The sequence below is a fragment of the Carassius carassius genome, chromosome 39 (genome assembly GCF_963082965.1).
Source record: "Carassius carassius chromosome 39, fCarCar2.1, whole genome shotgun sequence".
Classification (NCBI taxonomy): domain Eukaryota; kingdom Metazoa; phylum Chordata; class Actinopteri; order Cypriniformes; family Cyprinidae; genus Carassius; species Carassius carassius.
Genome location: NC_081793.1, coordinates 13,360,344 through 13,379,583, shown reverse-complemented (window position 1 = coordinate 13,379,583; position 19,240 = coordinate 13,360,344). Strand labels below are relative to the sequence as shown.

General features: G+C 35.5%; 2 protein-coding genes across 5 annotated transcripts in view; one reads left to right on the top strand and one right to left on the bottom strand.

Moving 5' to 3' along the window:
* Positions 1–13,578, bottom strand: part of LOC132121410 (delphilin-like) — a 28,737-nt gene extending 15,159 nt beyond the window's left edge. Inside the window, exons 1-5 of one of the 4 annotated variants that reach the window (XM_059530763.1) lie at positions 13,130–13,578; positions 10,791–11,044; positions 8,906–9,238; positions 8,666–8,820; positions 201–470 (exon numbers count right to left, since the gene is read on the bottom strand). In XM_059530763.1, the coding sequence (XP_059386746.1) occupies positions 201–470; positions 8,666–8,820; positions 8,906–9,238; positions 10,791–11,036 (1,004 nt within the window). In that variant the 5' untranslated portion in view covers positions 11,037–11,044; positions 13,130–13,578. Of the gene's footprint in view, positions 1–200; positions 471–8,665; positions 8,821–8,905; positions 9,239–10,790; positions 11,045–11,140; positions 12,645–13,129 lie in introns of those variants that run through there. The other 3 variants (XM_059530762.1, XM_059530761.1, XM_059530764.1) reach the window with 3 other exon arrangements.
* Positions 13,579–13,761: 183 nt separating this feature from the next.
* On the top strand, positions 13,762–19,171 carry zdhhc4 (zinc finger DHHC-type palmitoyltransferase 4). The gene is made up of 7 exons (XM_059530760.1): positions 13,762–13,979; positions 14,187–14,325; positions 14,400–14,473; positions 16,855–17,033; positions 17,157–17,282; positions 18,189–18,433; positions 18,536–19,171. The coding sequence occupies exons 2-7, from the start codon at positions 14,203–14,205 to the stop codon at positions 18,824–18,826; spliced, it is 1,038 nt and encodes a 345-aa protein (XP_059386743.1). The 5' UTR covers positions 13,762–13,979; positions 14,187–14,202; the 3' UTR covers positions 18,827–19,171.
* Positions 19,172–19,240: the final 69 nt, after the last annotated feature.

The window sequence follows — 19,240 nt, the reverse complement described above, 5'->3', positions numbered from 1 at the left end:
CAGTGCTTCTCTCACCCACCCACACACAAATTCTCCTACATATCACACAGTGTTCTAAGCATTGGAGGAGGCTTCCTGCAGTTTTTTGGTATAAAATTGTCCCTTCAAACCAGCATGGAAGATGAAAAAGCTCATTTTACTAAATGAAATAATAGGACATACAAAAAGGGACACTTACAAAAGAAGTGCGTGATACATACCTCTGGTTGGCTCCAGTGACATAGTGGCTGGGAATCATGGTGGTGCTCTTCCTAAGGGCACGCTCAGGTTGAGCCGCGTCATCCCCTGTATCTCTGGGCACAGAACTGGCCCGCTTCGAGCCTTGAGGACGCTCGTGGTGGTCTTGACTTCGGCTTCGACGCAGCCTGTTTCGGGGCTCACCCAGGCTCTTGCTACGGCACATGCGGTTGAGGAGACTCTGAGAAACGGCCTCGTCAAAGCGCTGCCGATGCTTCTTGGGAATGAAGATCCTGGCAAACATGGTCACAGCAAGGCAACAGAGAAAAAGGTCTGAATCAGCTACGGGGAGTCATTATCATAAAGACTTTTAAAAGGTTGCTAGTTCAGCTCAGGCAGTCAGTTTTTCCCATCCAATGGTTTCCATCACGACACAAAGTGAAGAAGCTTCAGATTCAAGTCCACAACACTCAAGATCACTGTGAGAAAATATTCAAATAAAGCCAAGTCATGAAGGCAATCCTGATCTTTCATGGAAGCTGTGAGGAACTCCAACATGTAGCAACCTCTCTGAGTGCTGGCTTCATCTGAAACTCCCACTACAGAAGCTCTGCTACAGATACCAGAATCCAGCAATAGCAAAGGTGTGGGAGTACATCACATTACCGCCTCTCTCTCTCTCTCGTTCTCTCGCTCTCGCTTTCCTCATTCCCTTTTTGCTTTTTCTGATGTAGCATGACGTTCAAAATATAATTGAAAAGATTCAGCACATAGTGAATTCAGTGAAAGATTTGAAGAGGGGAAAAAAGGCTGACAAAAACGTTTGGGAAAAACATTTGGTATACAAGAGACAAACACAATTTTAACTTTGATAGCTTCACCTTCATAAGATTCTGAATAAAAATAAGGCCATGTTTGTCATATTTATGTAACGTCAGGGGATATGGAAAAGCCTGTTATGCTGCCCACCAGGAAAAACCTCAGCAAATGTAACTTTAGTAACCTTGGCAAGTGTAACGTCAATGCAATACTGTCGGCATTGTTCTCTGAAGGTGATGCACCGGCATTAGCATTTAAGATCATTTTGTGTGTTTATCAAACAAAAAGCACTATTCTTCTGATAGTTGTAAGTCTGTTATTGTCACTGACGGTATTCATCTAATCAGGTTAGTTGAATATAGGCACAAACTAAATGTATTTATTTATTTTATTTTCCACAGGTCAGGCATTATTTTAATACTAAATATATCAGAGTTAGGTACAAGAGTTAGGACTCTATCTTTAGTGCTCCTCTGTCATCATTCACTCACAATCACAGAGATATATTTTTTTAAATATCTATTTTTGTGTACATATAGATTTGGAATAAATTGTCATTTTAGGCTAACTTTTAAGTAAAACATACACATTAATTTTTCATGAATTGAAAATTTTATGATTTTTCATTGCCTTTCTTGACATTATACTTCATAATTTTATAAACACAGTCTCTATCATTCTGAATGACACAAACACTCGGCACGCAGGTACTATATAATCGTAACCTGGAAATATTATTTAAAATTATATATATTCACAACATTGTTTTTCTCTCCCCATTGGATGACAGTATTGACAAAAACACACCATTAGACAATTCTAGAGTGCAGAGTTGCCTCGGGTTCACATTATTATGGTGGCAGAGAGAAAGACAGTGACTTAATTAAGTGGCCAATTGCTGCATTAATGGATGCAGTTCTAGACAGCAGACAAGGATAAAATAAAGTATTAAGCATCCTAAGAGGCCACTAGAGTACAAACCGCAGCTTTACATAGAAAACTAAAGCACTACTGTGACAGCGTACACCACAGCACATCAATATTTATTGTGCTTTTCAGAAAATGTTGATGAAACTACCATTGCCAGACTATTTGCAATGTGAAATTCATTTGAGGAGGTTCGATGGGACCATGCTTTTCCTGTTTATTTTTTAGAGAAAAAAAAAAACAAACAATTGAAAGGGACATTTTAAATAAAGGTTAATATGATATGCTCTGTTTTGATATTTTAATTACAGACTTTGACCACAGCATTGCAAAACACAGGTATATATATATATATATATATATATATATATATATATATATATATATATACAGTATAGACCAAAAGTTTGGAAACATTACTATTTTTAATGTTTTTGAAAGAAGTTTCTTCTGCTCATCAAGCCTGCATTTATTTGATCAAAAATACAGAAAAAAAACAGTAATATTGTGAAATATTATTATAACTTAAAATAATAGTTTATAGTCTATTTGAATATACTTTAAAAAAATTATTTATTCCTGTGATGCAAAGCTGAATTTTCAGCATCATTACTCCAGCCTTCAGTGTCACATGTAACATCCAGTCTATCACATGATCCTTTAGAAATCATTCTAATATTCTGATTTATTATGAGTGTTGGAAACAGTTCTGCTGTCTAATATATTTGATGAATAAAAGGTTAAAAACTGCATTTATTCAAAATAAAAAAAAAATTCTAATAATATATATTCTTATAATATATTTTCTTTACTATCACTTTTTATCAATTTAACACATCCTTGCTGAATAAAAGTATTGATTTTATTTAAAAAGAGAAAGAAAGAAAAATACTGACCCCAAATTACTGACCAGTAGTGTATATTGTTATTACAAAATATTTAGATTTTAAAAACATAGCTTTTTTTATATACTTTTTATTCATCAAAGTATCCTAAAAAAGTATCACATGTTCTGAAAAAATATTAAGCAGCAGAACTGTTTCCAACTTTGATAATGAATCATCATATTAGAATGATTTCTAAAGGATCATGTGATAATGATCCTAAAAATTCAGCTTTGCATCACAGAAATAAATGATAATTTAAACTATAATAAATGTAAAAACAATTATTACAAATATATTACAATATTACATTTTTTTCTGTATTTTTGATCAAATAAATGCAGGCTTGATGAGCAAAAGAAACTTCTTTCAAAAACATTAAAAATAGTAATGTTTCCAAACTTTTGATCTGTACTGTATATATATATATATATCGTGGCCAAAAATATTGGCCCCCTTGGTAAATATGATCAAAGAAGACTGTGAAAATTCATCTGCATTGTTAATCCTTTTGATTTTTTATTTAAAAAAATTCACAAAAATGTATCCTTTCATTGGATAATAAGAATTTTAAATGGGGGGGAATACCATTATGAAATAAAAGGTTTTTCTCAAATACTCATTGGACACAATTATTGGCCCCCCTAGAAATTCTTATGAGTAAAATATCTGTTGATGAAGTATATTCCCATTCATATTCACAATTTTGAGCACTCCAGCATGATTATAAACATGAAATTATCCAGCCATGGCTACCCGTTTCACAGAAATATAAATAGGGGGGAATTCCAAATTCCAAATGCCCTCAATCATCCATCACAATGAGAAAAACCAAAGAATATATTTCTAAAGTGCAGCAAAAGATAACTGAGCTTCACAAATTGGTGAAGTGGCTTTAAGAAAAGCGCTAGAGCAGTGAAAATTCCCATTTTCACCATCAGGGCAATAATTAAGAATTTCCAATCAACATAAAATGTTACGAATCTGCCTGGAAGAGGACGTGTGTCTATATCGTCCTAATGCACGGTGAGAAGGAGAGTTTGAGTGGCTAAAGACTCTCCAAGGATCACAGCTGGAGAATCGCAGAAAATAGTTGTGTCTCAGGTTCAGAAAACCTTTAAAAAATTGTCAAACAAAACCTACATCACCACATGTTGTTTGGGAGGGTTACAAGAAAAATTCTCCTTGCTCATTTAAGAAACATCTAAAGACTCATCTTTTTCGCCAGCACTTAACCGACTAATACTAGCACTTTTCCTTTTCTTGTCTTTCATATTAAAAAAAAAAAGTGTCTGATAATTGATTAAATGTAAATGTCACTCAAAGACCAACTAAAGCACATTCATTTATCAGACATGACTGGAACTTCAAATGGGACTGGCTTCTATGGTCAGATGAAACTAAAAAATGAGTTTTTTAGCAGCTCACACTCAAGATGGCTTTGGTGAAAACAGGGATAAAATGTACCCCATGTGTACAATCAAATATACTGCTGTATTTTTGTCGTGGGCCTATATTTCTGCTGGAGGTCCAGAACATCTTGTTTAGATACATGGAATCATGGATTATATCAAATACCAACAGATAAAAAAATCAGTGACTGACTGTGTTAGAAATCTTATAATGGGCCATGTTTGGATCTTCCAACTGTACAATAATCCAAACACAAACCTCAAAAACAACACAGAAATGGATCACTGAGCTCAAAACCAAGCTTCTGCTATAGCCATTCCAGTCCTCTGACCTGAACCCTACGGAAAATGAGAGGAGTGAACTGAAGAGGAGAAGCACCAACATGGAGATGGGAATCTAAAGGGTCTGGAGTGATTCTGGATGAAGGAATGGTCGCTGATTTCTTGTCAGGTGTTCTCTAACCTCATCATGCATTATAGGAGAACATTTAGACCTGTTAAACTGGCAAATGGAGATTGGGTTTCAAAAATTATTGAATAAAAGGGTGCCATTGATTAATTGTGGCCAATGTGTATTAGAGAAAAACATTTATTTCATAATGATATTTCCCCCCATTTTAAATTATTATTATCCAATGAAAGGATAAACTTTTGTGATTTTTTAAAATAAAAGATCAAAAGGATTAACAATGCAGATAAATTTTCACAGCCTTCTTTGATCATATTTACCAAGGGGGCCAATATTTTTGGCCACGACTGTATATCAGTAAGATTTCATATTTTTATTATTATTAAAAAAAACTTTATTTTTTAATTGATTTATGAAGGATCATGAAAACTAGATTAATGGCTGTTGATAATTCAGATTTTCCATCACAGCAATAAATTACATAAAAGGAGCTATGTGGAGGTTTTTACTTTAAAAAAAATCTTTAAGATAGAGTTTTCATTTGTACATGTATGAGCCAACCATGATGTAAAAAAAAGAATGACACCTCGACTGTCCACCACGGTTGCCTCTATCAGCCTGTAGGCTCAATTGTGTGTGGAGGAGTCGGGCCCGAATTGGCGCGAAAATTCACAAAATGTGACGTCATGCGCGTTCTCGTCTACTTGGGCTTACAACCGTACGGCAAGCCAGCCATTATAGTAAGCAGCGGCAACAGTGTTTTCAAATGGACTCTGCGGACGGAAAGAAGCGACCAGCCTCCAGCACAATTCAGACACCCACGGACACTCCTCGTAAGAAAAAAAAAAAAAAAAAAAAAAAGAAAAGAGCGTGCGCACTGAGAATGAGCATGAGACTGGCTGCAGTTCCTCTAACGGCCACTGGTGTCAGTAACGGTTCGAAATTTCTGAACCTACGCAATGCTCCTTTAAAAAAATTGTTTTAGTTTAAAATAGTCATTTTAAAATTTTTATAATATTTCAAAATAATATTGGCTTTACATCATTTTTGATCAGTAAATGCAGCCTTGGTGAGCATAAAATAATAATAATTATAATAATAATAATCTTACCGAACCCAAATTTTTTAACAGTTATTTATCTCTAAAATATCAGTGCATAACTGACACAACATGACTGAATTAGCAGCTAAATGATCACAAACCTTTTATACAATCTTAGATGTTAAAAAGTCTTAAAAAGACAAAATTCATCAACAGTTCAAATCACAATGATTTTCTTTGTAAAATACTATATTAAAGAGACATATTCCACAATATATGATATCAAAGTTGAATGAAAAGTACTCACCCAAAGCAACTCATCTTTTAGCTAATCATTCCTCAGAACAAGATGAAAGTGAAGTGCCAACTTAAAAGATATATTCAGTAAAATGAGTGTCACTTTAATCCAGAGGAATGTAATTTAACAACCTCTGAGCCATCAAGAATCATTGACTGCAACTGTATACAGACCACTGCCTCTCTACATTGACCTGCAGAAGATCAGCACTGAATAAAGAGCAGAAAATACATGAGATTAACAAAGAGAGAGAGAGAGAGAGAGAGAGCCAGTGATCCTGTGTTAGCAGAAACTGAGAAACGCCTACAGTACTTAATATAGTAAGACAAGGCTGATTATTCAACCAGTAAGAATTATATGAGACCAGTGATATCATTTTACCAATTCTTGATTAACTGAGTAGGACAGGATAGGATAGGGTACAAGCTGCTGTATGGAAAATATATATGTCAAATGTAAGAGAAAAATGCATTAGGCTTAGGTTTAGTCAGTAATTTTTTAAAGAAATGCTTTTATTCATCAAGGATGTACTAAATTGATCAAAAGTAACAGTAAAAACATTTAAAATGTTTCGAGTATCTCGAATAAATGCCATTCTATTGAACTTTCTATTTATCAAAGAATCCTGAAAAAAATGTGTCACAGATTTCACAGAAGCATTAAGCAGCAAAACTGTTTTCAATCTTGATAATAATAATAAATGATACTTAGCACCAAATCAGCATATTAGAATAATTTCTGAAGGACCATGTGACACTGAAATTTGGCCTTACCATCACAGGAATAAATTACATTTCGAAATACATTTATAAATAAACAGCTATTTAAAATTTATGTTAATATTTCACAACATACAGGTTTTTACTGTACTTAGGATCAAATAAATGCATAAGAGACTTGAAAAAACATCTTACGACCCCAAACTTTTGAACGGTAGTGTATGTCATTTTAAAACGTTGTCTGAAATATCATTCTCTTCTGCAAAGCATTCAGTTTCTTGATGAATAACGAATAATAACCGAAACCGAAGTTGGCAAAATAGACAGTCACACCTTACAATGACCAACTATAGCTTATCATGTGGCCTAAATAATGGAATTTCTAGAAATTATGACAGTTGTGCGCAGATATGTCTTTTGTGCCAACTAAAAGAGCTTATTTAAATTGAATCGGGAACTGGCTAATGTCCCAGTAGGCCAATGCAAACTGAATCTACCCAGACAGGCTTCAAATCTGTCCTAAATAATGCTAAAATGTACTAGATCATAAAAGATGTACTTAGCACCAACAGTTCAATACCCATGGTTAATTCCTTTTCCTTCAGCATATTTAGCCTTGCACTGTGCATCCCAAAGAACTCAAGATCCCCAAGCTGCTGAACACATGGTGACATCGCCATTCACCACCCTTCACATGATATCTCTCTAAAGAGGATTATACAGTGACAAAGGTTATTACTCATAACACCTACTGCACAGAGGGAATAGCATGTCTCACTATATATAATCTTGATGTTATTTCTCTGATAAATAGAGGAAAGCGATCTTGCTAAATGCAACCTAGGTAAGTAGGTCAAAATGTAACATAGTATATTGCTCTCGCACATCAAACAAGTTCACCAAACAAAATCTATTATACTAATATTTTAATAACTGCAACAGCATACACTACCATTCAAATGTTTAGGGTCAGTTTTTTTTTAAAAATCAGAAATAGTTACAAAAGACCTCTATTTTAAATAAATGCTGTTGTTTTGAACCATTTATTGAAAAATCCTTAAAACAAATGTATCACGGTTTCCACAAAAATATTAAGCAGCCAAACTGTTTTCAACATTGATAGTAATAGGAAATGTTTCTTGAGCAACAAATCCGCACATTAAAATGATTTCTGAAGGATTGTGTGATAAAAGTAATGCGACTGAGGTGATGGCTGCTGAAAATTCAGCTTTGCCATCTCATTAATAAACGATATTTGAGAAAAATATTCAAATTAAAAGCAGTTGTTTTAAATTTTAATAATATTTCTCTATTAGATTTCTGACCCTGAACCTCTGAATGGTAGAGTATATTATAATAGTCAAACAACTAATCATGTGAAAACATCTGAATATAAATCGCTTGTTAGACCACGTAAACTGTCCCACTAATCATTAGATGCCAAACAGATTGACAGTGCCCAAAGAGAAGCCGACAAATGGATCAACACTAAATTCTCTGTCTAGTGCCGTCCTTTGTTTTTGACCCAGTTGGCATTAAGGCAAAGGCTGGACTGGAAAAGGAACTTCACTATTAACTGTGCCAGCATACATCAGAGGGATGGAAGATTATCAGTTTACATAGCAGCACCAGATGGAGACACATCTATCAGTCTCCTTATTAGGTCATACCAGTTAATACCCAAAGCTACACTAGTTAATTAGATACCAAACACAGAAATAAAAGTGTGTTAATGTTTACTGCAAATATGTATATCACAGTATGCTGCTCTTATAAATAATAAGAACAGCTAAGAATATACCAAAATTCTATTCACATATTTACGAAAGTCTACACTAAACTGATGTCCTCTGGTGGCCTTCAAACTGTGGTGCATAGCTAAATACAGTAGCTGAAAACATCTGGGTCAGAGTGGCCCTGAGATGGAGGTTAAAAATGATTGAGCGCTGTAGGTGGCAGATGGGGTTGTCATGGATACCTGATGTTTGAGATGAGCTGTTGCTGCTCTTCAGTTGTCAAGATGTCAGGAAGAGCAGAAGCAAGCCAGTCCACCTTCCTCTCTGCAGCAAACTGTTTCAGTACAGCAAACAGTTTCTCTTTCACCTCTGGTTCATTCCTCAAAATCTCCTCAACCTGAAACAGCAATGATTGTGATTTTGCACCTTTTCAGTTGTAGAAATTCGTAAAAACACATTGAAAGTCTGTCAGATAAACACACCTTCCTATTGAACTCCACCGCCTTGTGTTTGCGGTCTTGACGCACACCATCCATGTCTTTCTGAGAGTCCTCTAGACTCCCGCTGCTGCGTTTCTGACGACTGCCCATGCACAGCACCCCAAGACGCAGCGTGCGGCCCTGAGAGGCCTTTATCAAAGCGGCTGCCATCTCATGGTGCTTCACTGGAATCCCATTCACCTCCATGACATAATCTCCGGCTCTGAGACCACTACGACCCGCTGGGGAGCAGGTGGAGCAATCCTCCACCAGCAGTGGGCAGTCTCCCACGATACTGAAACCAAAGCGACCATCGGGGCCTGGAATGATATCCATCTACAGACAGGCCATAAAATGCAACAGACTGTAAATATTGTTATAGACAGAACTGAATTAATAGCTGTATATGTACTTTTATTCATGTTGGTTTCTGATGGGTTTTTAAAAACTTTTATAAATATATTTTTATACATATTTCAATTATTGGTACATTTTCAAATATTTCAAAAAACACAATGGACCAACACTAGCAGATGACATTGCAACCCAAATCATCACAGGCTGTGGAAACTTAACACTGGACTTCAAGCAACTTGGACAATAAGCTTCTCTCCACCCTTCCTCCAGACTCTAGGACTTTGGTTTCCAAATCAAATACAAAACTTGCTCTCATCTGAAAAGATGACTTTGGAGTGGACCACTGGGCAACAATCCAGTTCTTCTTCTCCTTAGCCCAGGTAAGACACCTCTGACGTTGTCTGTGATACAGGAGTGGCTTAACAAGAGGAATACGACAACTGTAGCCAAATTCCTTGACACATCTGTATGCCTTGACTCCAGCCTCAGTCCATTCATTGTAAATTTCACTCAAATTCTTGAATCGAATTTGCTTGACAATCCTTATAATGCTGCGGTTCTACCGGTTTGATCTGTTTCTTCCACAATTTTTCCTTCCTCTCAAATTTCTGTTAACATGCTTGGATACAGCACTCTGTGAACAGCCAGCGTATTGGCAATGAATGTTTGTGGCTTACCCTCCTTGTGAAGGGTGTCAATGATTGTCTTCTGGAAAAACTGTCTTCCCCATGATTGTGTAGTCTAGGTAACCAAACTGAGAGAGCAATTTGAAGGCTCAGGAAACCGTTGCAGGTGTTTTGAGTTGATTAGCTGATTGGCATGTCATCATATTCTAATTTGTTGAGATTGTGAATTGGTGGGTTTTATTAAATGTGAGCAAAAACCCTCACAATTAAAAGAACCAAAGACTTAAACTACGCAGTCTGTGTGCACTGAATTTATTTAATATACGAGTTTCACAATTTGAGTGGAATTACTGAAATAAATGAACTTTTCCACACCATTCTAATTTATTGAGATGCACCTGTACTTTAATGAGGCTTTTTACTTCATTGAAATAACCGACCATATCACCTTATGCCCTCAAAAACATATATATTTTTCATAGAATTGCTGTATTTAAGTCAATGTATGTTATATTTTTGTATGTTATATAAATTGCTATAATTGCTATATTATCCCATAATTACATTTTTTGCATTTTATTTTGTGATTTTACAATTTTTATTTATTATTTTAATATTACTATTTTGGATTATTTTTTATTTTAGTTTTAGTTTACATTTTTTTTATTTACATTAGTTTAAATTTTTATCTTAGTGCTTCAACACTAAAAAAAAACCTATGTCTCATTTCCATTTAGTTTAGGTTTTTCATCTTATATTTATATTTCATTTTAGTTACATTTTAATTAAAATGTCTTTAATTGTTTAAATTTTACTTTAAGTTAAAGATAATATCCCTGATGTTACTATGAATAAATGAATACATTTAGAAAAAAAATAAATGAAGTGTCATGTCATTGACCCACCTGCTGGATGCGTGAAACTACTCCAATACTGGGCGGGATGTTTCGTTGTGATTGGGCAAGGGCAATGACCTCTTGAGCACTAAGACTGGAAACATTCTGCCCCTCAATCTCCAAGACCTGGTCTCCAGGTTGCAGTCCAGACAGATGAGCACTGCTTCCATCCTCCACAGTCAGGATGTAGCTGGGCCCATTCCCCCCTATCTGAAAGCCAAACTCCTCTGGCCAGCCCTGGTTGGACGTTGGCATGGTGAGGACTGTGAAAAAGATGTCAAATAAGAGGATATGTGGTTTCTAATGGCTAACTAGGCTCCAAATGTTTGATCAGCCTGTTGTAAACAAGACCTACTTACACACAGCAAAATGACCAAGTCTCCAGAGAAAATGGAAATTTGCTGGGAATCACTGCGGACACATGCTTGAACAGACACTAAAATATGTCAAGCACCTACAATATATACACCTAAATGCTGAAATATGTCAAGCTGTGTCAATTTCTGCATATGCTGACAAGACAAAGCAATGCAGTCTTGCATAAAGAGAGCAATATATAACCTTCACTAAATACAGAGTCTCGGCTGACACATTAGACCTCCCAGTAACATTGACCTCATTGAAAAAGGAACAGAGGCTCCCAAATCCTCTGATATCAGAGTTTAGATGTTTCTGAAAACAGCATCAGCAACATGAGAGTCATGTAACATAGCATGTACTTACTAGTGAAACCAGAACACTAAGAAACGTTCACGCATCAACATTCCCAATTAAATGACTGGTAAAATATTGTTTGTGGGCTGGTCCATGATAGAAGGTCATTCATTAAAACATTAGCCTCCATGCACACCTAAACATCATTATTATCCTTCAAACACAAAATTCTTGAACACTAATCACTTACAAAAATCTTTGGGCGGATATCGAGGACCCGGCTTGTTCTGCCGTAAGGAGCATCTCCCTTTCTTATTCTGAAGGAATTTCTTCATTTTGTCGTAATTCAACAGGTATCAAAAATTCGGAGAGCAAAACGGCTGTTCCACGTCCTCCAAGTTGTACAAGATCCTCTTACTGCACCGCACCATACTTCAGGGGAAACGCCTTTCGAATGCCACCCATCGTCATGTGGCATACAGAGCACTACCACTTAAAAAAAGGGTGACACTGCATCGAGTGCCGGAGTGATGTTGTCGACGGGTTGACTCTGCATCTCTGGCAAGTCTTGCTAGTCCTGCCTGCAGAGCTCAAATCAAGAAACTGGGACACCTAGCACAGATCCTTAATGATTCGCTCTCCAAAAAGGGTAAAGTGAGGCCCCATTTCTCTATAAATACCTCCTTCCCATACTCTCTCTTCTAGCTGTCTCTCCAAGGGACACAAAGTAGCCCAGTATCAGCTTGGGGATCCGTCAGGCCGATGGTGGATAATTAGAACGTCTGAATGCACTAAAGAGCACAGTCACACATCTTTGAACAGGAGCAGTGCTATTAAAGCTCTTGCTCTGGATTAGACAGATTAAATGCTGCATCTCGGGATCTCTCGTGCCACATGGCAGGACACATGCTGTCATGCATCCGGGGGGAATTCAGAATGAAGGATTGATTTACTGAGTGAGCTGACATGCAACTCAGGTGCCTCCAAAGCAGTTTTTTTGGCGGGTGGGGGGGGGGGGGGGGTACTGGCTCAGGCAGATAATAAAAATGAACTCACCACAGTGTAAATACATGACAGTTGTGTCACTTTCAAGGTTACAAACTGAATAGGGAAACAGTATCACTAGCAGTAAAACGTAATAGACGTATTATGTAAAGAACTGAAGCAAAGACAAGCTATAAAGGGATAAATGAATTATTTAGTGACAAAACTTGTATCTCCAAACACACTATTCCTCAATCAACATCTCAACTTAAAATATTGTATTGCAAAAAAAAAAAAAAAACATATACACACACACATATATATATAATTGTTTTTTTTTTTGAACAGTAAGGACTCTATGCTCTCTTTATAATTTAAAATGCTGTCTTTTATAATTGCAGTGATAGATTAAACATCATTTAACATAAAACAAAACTGAATTAAATTAGTTGTTACAGTAGAATCATTACCGATATTAGACATTCAAAAATAAATTTGATAACTGAAATTACAGCATCCAAAAATAAGAACATAATCTCCAGCTTTCAATAATTTGTGTTAGCTCCATTTATGTTAAATGATGTTGTGGTCTGACAACCAAAGGTGCTATAAAAGGCTAACTTTAAAAACACACAGAAAACTTTCTTCACATTCATAAAACTTGTTAACACATAGATTTACAAATGCACGCATGTTTTAAAAGAGAATACATGCTTCCTTTGCTCGGTGGAGTATTCTCGATGGGCTTTTTTAGTATCCCTTACCTTTGAGGCATCACCTCTGTAGTGAATGTGCATGTCTGTAACATGATAACTGTTGGAGGCAACAGTGTATGGCAACCCTGAACTGAAAACAAGAGCATACAACATTATCAACCATCTGCTTCTGAAACGAATGACGAAAATAAATAAGTAATTGAATGTTTTTGATGGACAAATAAGCTTGTGGAAAAACCGAAGTATAAAAGTAAATATGTAGACTGTATTGTAATCAGATCAAGTTGGTTTGTCAGTTAGCAGAACAATATTCCATACACTGCATTTCAATAAACGATATTATTTAACTATTAATTATTCAAATGTTACTAAAAACAATCCCTAATTTTGAGAGAGACAATTTTCTGCGATTCCCCCTTCAGCAGAATATACTGAAAGATGAACTTAACGATTACAAAATAGCGAGCCAGCAAGTAAACAGTTAAAAGGAATTCTGGGACGACTTTTATTTTGACAGTATAGTTGCAGTAAGTTCCGCATCAATGTTGCCATGTCCACTTTAGGATTGTTTTCTACTAACATAGTCGCTTATATCCGTAGTAGCGGGTAGTTTATTTATATGCAGTAGTGTAAAACGTTTCAATTACTTATGCAAAATTATATAATTAAATACATCCTTATTCTTATTTGTTGAGGCAAGTCGTTATGTTTTGACCAGATCAAGTTTCTTGTTTTGTGTAAAGATCTGGCAACAGTGTTCCGCATTCACCTCTGCTTCAACACACTACAGTCTGCACGGAAAAATAAGTGTGATTGGGTGAGGATGGTGCTCAGGTGAATAAAGGTAAAACTTTCCTTCCCTTGCCTCTTTTTGTGTACATTAGCACAGCTGTATGTCCAGTACTGTCTAAAAAGAAACAGTTTAAAATGGTTTTATTAAGTAAATAGTTTCGGCCATGATACATTCGGTTTTGTTTTAAGCGCTCTCTTCTCGTCTTGTACAAACATCTGTGATAAGTGAAAATAAATGTCTCACTGCTGTTCTGCTCAGGTAACGTTAGTGGCAAATGGACTTCCTCACTCTGTTTGGTATTTATGTGGCAGTGGTGCTCACCTGCATCGCTCTGGTTTGTAAGTATTCAGGACATCAGCAGACTCCTCTTGGTCTGCTTTTGAACAAGTTCACAGGGGTAAGTGAAGCCCTGCAAACTGTTTATTTCTGTAGTTGTTTGAAATATAATTTATATCAAGTTGTTGCTTTTAGATCGTCTCGCCATGGATCCCACAATGTATCCAAAGCTTTTGCTACAGATTTATGCACAGGCTGTTCCATCAAAGGTAAGAGAGTTAAAACAGGTCCAAATGTTTGGATTTTTAAAGGTTTTTTAAAGAAGTCTCGTCTCTTATGCTCGACAAGGCTGCATTTATTTGATCAAAATACAGAAAAACAGTAACATTGTGAAATATTATAATTAAAAAATATATATATTTTCTAGGGGTGGGAGATATGACCAAAATCTTATTCAGGTTATAAGGAATTTTATTTCACGATAACAATATACATCTCGATATAGCTGTTTTTATTTTATTTTATTTTAGTTATTAAAAAGAAGAAAATTACAAACACAGTGGAAAAAATAAAAATGAAATAAACCTTTATTTTTTCAGCTACAGTAGGTTAGGTTTATTTAACTTGTAGTAAGAAATATTACAAAAATTGACTAAAGTGTATAGATAAAATACTCCAAAATCATCAGCATATGTCAAACATTAACTGATCCTTATTAAAGATCCAAAAGGAGTTCAGTCAAGGACAGTGAGTGATGAACATTAATAATGACAGGCAGCAGCAGGTAAATTAGACTGCTGTCTCTTTAAGACCAACTGCACTGTTCCAATATACTGATACACATCTAGTTTTCACCCAATGGTTTATTTAACATATAACCGACTGTGTTTATGGGAATACTCATGCACATTCCAAATTCCCGATTGCATGCTGTCTGATGAGGAGGTGCTTTCTGAGTGTGTGCTTCGTATGTGTGTCAGTCTGCCCGAGCACCACATTGAGTTCTTTTTCACTGCTTATCGCACTAACTCTATCAAGTGCATCCCACACTTAATTTTCTCACTTATGAATGTTTCCTTATCACTTAAAGATCTATGTAACTTTTAAGTAGTACTATGTTACGCAGACTTACTTGCATACCGTGGAATACACGATATGGCACTTTATTCTGTGTAAACAATATATACGGTCATATCGCCCAGCCCTATTATTTTCTATTTGACTATATTTTAAAATGTAATATATTTCCATGAAAGAAAATCTGATTTTCAGCAGCCATTACTCCAGTCTTCAGTGTCACATGATTCTTCAGAATTCATTCTGATATAATTATTTGATGTGAACAGTTGATCTTTTTTTTTTTCATTAAACAATTGTTTACAATGCAATTGTATTATAAATGTAATATTTGTCAACTGGACGCTTTAAAGGGATAGTTCACCCCAAAATGAAAATTTGCTGTTAATTCACTCACTCTCAGGCCATCCGAGATGTAGGTGATGTTTATTTTCTTCTTCAGTAGAACAGTAAAGATGATTTTAATCTGAAACCAAAAAAACACAAACAGACAAGCAAATCAAATTAATACCCATGGCTACTGATGAAATAATGAGGTCTTATGAAGCAAAATGATCAGTTTGTGCAAGAAAATTATTACTTTTAATCCACAGCCTGGGCAAATGGTTTTCAGCATGTTCACAACTGTCAGGAGCATGAACTTCCTCTTGTCACATAATGACATATGCTTTACAAAAGAGAGTGAGGACTCGATCGCAGACTGAGAGAGATGACCAGGAACACATGTGACCTGACCCTTTTTGTTTACAACGGAAAGTGAGGACTCATGTGCAGACCTTCAGTAGCAGTGCCAGTGTCTAAAGCTCACAACGTTAAAGTGACAGTGGTTGATGATTTAGATGTGAAAGAGGATTCTTGGTCTCTGTTTTCTGGTTTGATAAAGTAGGGATTTGCATAAAATTCCACATCCTCTTCTTTCACACTGAAATCATCAGTGTCAGCTCATGCATGTTCTTGGTCATCTCTGTCAGTTTGCACACGAGTCCTAACTCTTCGTTGTAAACAAACATCAGCTTATGTGAGAGTATGCATACGTCATTACGCGACAGAAGAAGACCATTTGCCCGGGCTGTGGATTAAAGGTAATAATGTAGTTAAAATAAATGTTTACATTTTAATTCACATTATAGTACATATATGCTGTAGTTTTCTAAATGTTCGACCAATTAAACATTTTAGTTGAATGGACTATAAAACTAGTTCAGTAAAGGTTGAGCCAACTACAAAATAACAATTCAAGTAACGTTTTGAAGATTGAAATTGAGTGAATGTAAAAAAATCTGTTGAATTCATTAATAAATAGTAATTAGTTTGAAGCAGCTTGAAATTTTTTACAGTGTTGTTAAACTAATAAAATAATAATACAACTATTTAATAGAATACTAAATGACACATTTAAGGTAGTTTCTTGCATGCATTTGGCAGATACTTTAATCCGAACTAAGAAGTTTACAGTGTATTCAGACTATGCAATGTATTCAAGCTATACATTTTATCACATTATGTGTTCTCTAATCATCAAACTGTCAAGTATATTTCCTCTAATCCTATGTCTATTTATTTTTCACATTAGGAACAACCTCTTCCTTTTCTTGCACCTGTTACTTGAAGTGGTTGTGTATGGAGAATTCTCCTATGAGGTCTTTGGCTTCTGCTTGGACATGGGCACCAGTTCAATCAGTTTGTGCATTCCTTACGTCCTCCTTGCAGTGAAGTCTTATCTGTTCTACCTGTGTTGTAGCAGAGACCCAGGTAAGCAAATGAACAATTGCCTCATTTACATTGAACAATTGAACAATTGTTTAAATTTAAATTTAAACAATTTAAAAACAAATTGGGAATACCAGTACAGTTAATTTTAGTTTCCTTTTGAAGGCACATTGACAAAGGCAAACCATACTGCACAACTAAAGGTCTACCAGTATGATGAAAAACTGTTCCATCAGGGAGTCCGGTGTTCAACCTGTCAGCTGCTCAAACCTGCCCGATCCAAACACTGCCGTACGTATAAAAATAATGTTAATATCCTTCCTTTGAACATCAGATTAAATGTAAATGTTTTGTAAGTGAAATGCACAGACACTATTTATCTGAACAGAGATGACATCACTGAATTCAATGATGAACTGCCTTTAACTATCATTTTGCATTATTGACACTGTTTTCCTAATGAATGTTGTTCAGTTGCTTTGACGCAATGTATTTTGTTTAAAGCGCTATATAAATAAAGGAGATTTGACTTTGAAAACATTTTAAGAATAAGTCATTGTGTGAGGTGAAAATAACCCAGTGATTTTAATAATTGTTTCTGATCAGACGTTTTTTTTGTTTTGTTGTTTTTCATGTACATAATGACTTTATTTTACACTGTATGTTGTTAGATTAATTTGTTTGCATATGTGTGTATGACACTGTGCCCCTGGTATTAGTATTTCCCTAGTTTGCTTAGTTTTGCTTTTTCTGTCAAATTTTTATTTTATAAAAGTACAAAACCAATTATAGTACTTTGATATATTAACCTTATATCAGTTAACTTAATATATATATTTTACTGTATACTGTAAAATATAAAACATTGCTACCATTGTTATTTTTCTAAACTTCTTTCTTTTTTTTAACCATAGATTTTTTTTAGTGTATCCTTGTAAGTTTAACTACTAATTAACCCCTTCAGCTGTGAACCAGTTATTACTAACCCCATTTTATATAATTCATTTTCTAAATTATTTTTTTCCCTTAGTTAAAAAGAAGTAAGAAACAAACAAATAATATTAGTGAAACGAGTTTTTTATTATTTTTAGTAGTGTTATAATTATTCATAACGGCCCAGTGTAACTCCCTGTTAGTGGCATTTATAAAAAAAAATTCAACATTATTCATCATTTGCGGTTGATCTCATTTCTACAGGGGTTTGCAATCGATGTGTGCAGAGATTCGACCATCATTGTGTGTGGGTGAATAACTGCATTGGTGCCCAGAACACCAGATTCTTCCTGCTGTACCTCCTGAGTGTGTGTGCCATGGCAGCTGATGTTGCAGTCCTTACAGCAGACATGTTGCTAAAAGCTGTTCTTCAAACTGGACTCCTGCATGCTCACTACATTGATGAGCAGGGTGAGCAACAGCTCGCTGGACCGATCTTTATCATCCAGGTAATAAAAACATACCACAGAAATGGTCTTTACTAGTAATCGTGCTGTGGTCCATGAATTGTCCCTCTAATAAATCATTTTCCATTGCATTTCTTGTTTTAGCATCTCTTTCTGACATTTCCAAGGATCGTCTTCATGCTGGGCTTCTTGGTATTTGTCTTTTTCCTATTGGCGGGTTATTTCATGTTTCACATGTATTTGGCTTTGATAAATCAAACCTCCAATGAGTGGTTTAAGGGAAAAGGTCCCAACTGCCAGCATTGCCATCCATACTCTGCACACAACTGCCGGACCTCATACAACCCATTTAGAGGTTTCTATTACAGGGGAATCCTTAAAAACCTAGGGGAAATCTTTTGGCCCCTATGTCCTGCTCAGAAAAAAGAGAACTAGAGAAAGTTCATTATTGTTCTTACACCGTGTCTACACCAGCGGTCACAACAGCTCAAGGCTGTCTACACTGGACATTTGAACTTTGAAAATCATTTGAACTTTGTGTTAGTATGTCATAAATAGAACGAGGCATCAGTTTACTGTCAGGGATTTGTCGTGTTGCATCACATGACGCTGCATCCAGTGTAGACCACATCACTGATTATAATGGGTTCTACTGTATTTTGTGTAGAACCCAAAAAGGGTCCGGTGTAGACATGGTGTTATTTTTAACTGTTTGTATTTAACTCTGTATCCTATTTTGTTAAATGGGGTTTTAAATAAAAGATTTCTCAGCATTATGTATTATTGGCACCTTTTCTCTTTATTTTTTCTTTTCTCTGACTTATTTTTTATAAAACTTTTCTAATGTAC

Coding starts and splice junctions, on each gene's coding strand:
- zdhhc4 (XM_059530760.1), top strand. CDS start 14,203: ATGGACTTCCTCACTCTGTTTGGTATTTATGTGGCAGTGGTGCTCACC. Junction 17,034..17,156: donor GTGTTGTAGCAGAGACCCAG/GTAAGCAAATGA, acceptor TTCCTTTTGAAG/GCACATTGACAAAGGCAAAC. Junction 17,283..18,188: donor TGCCCGATCCAAACACTGCC/GTACGTATAAAA, acceptor TCATTTCTACAG/GGGTTTGCAATCGATGTGTG.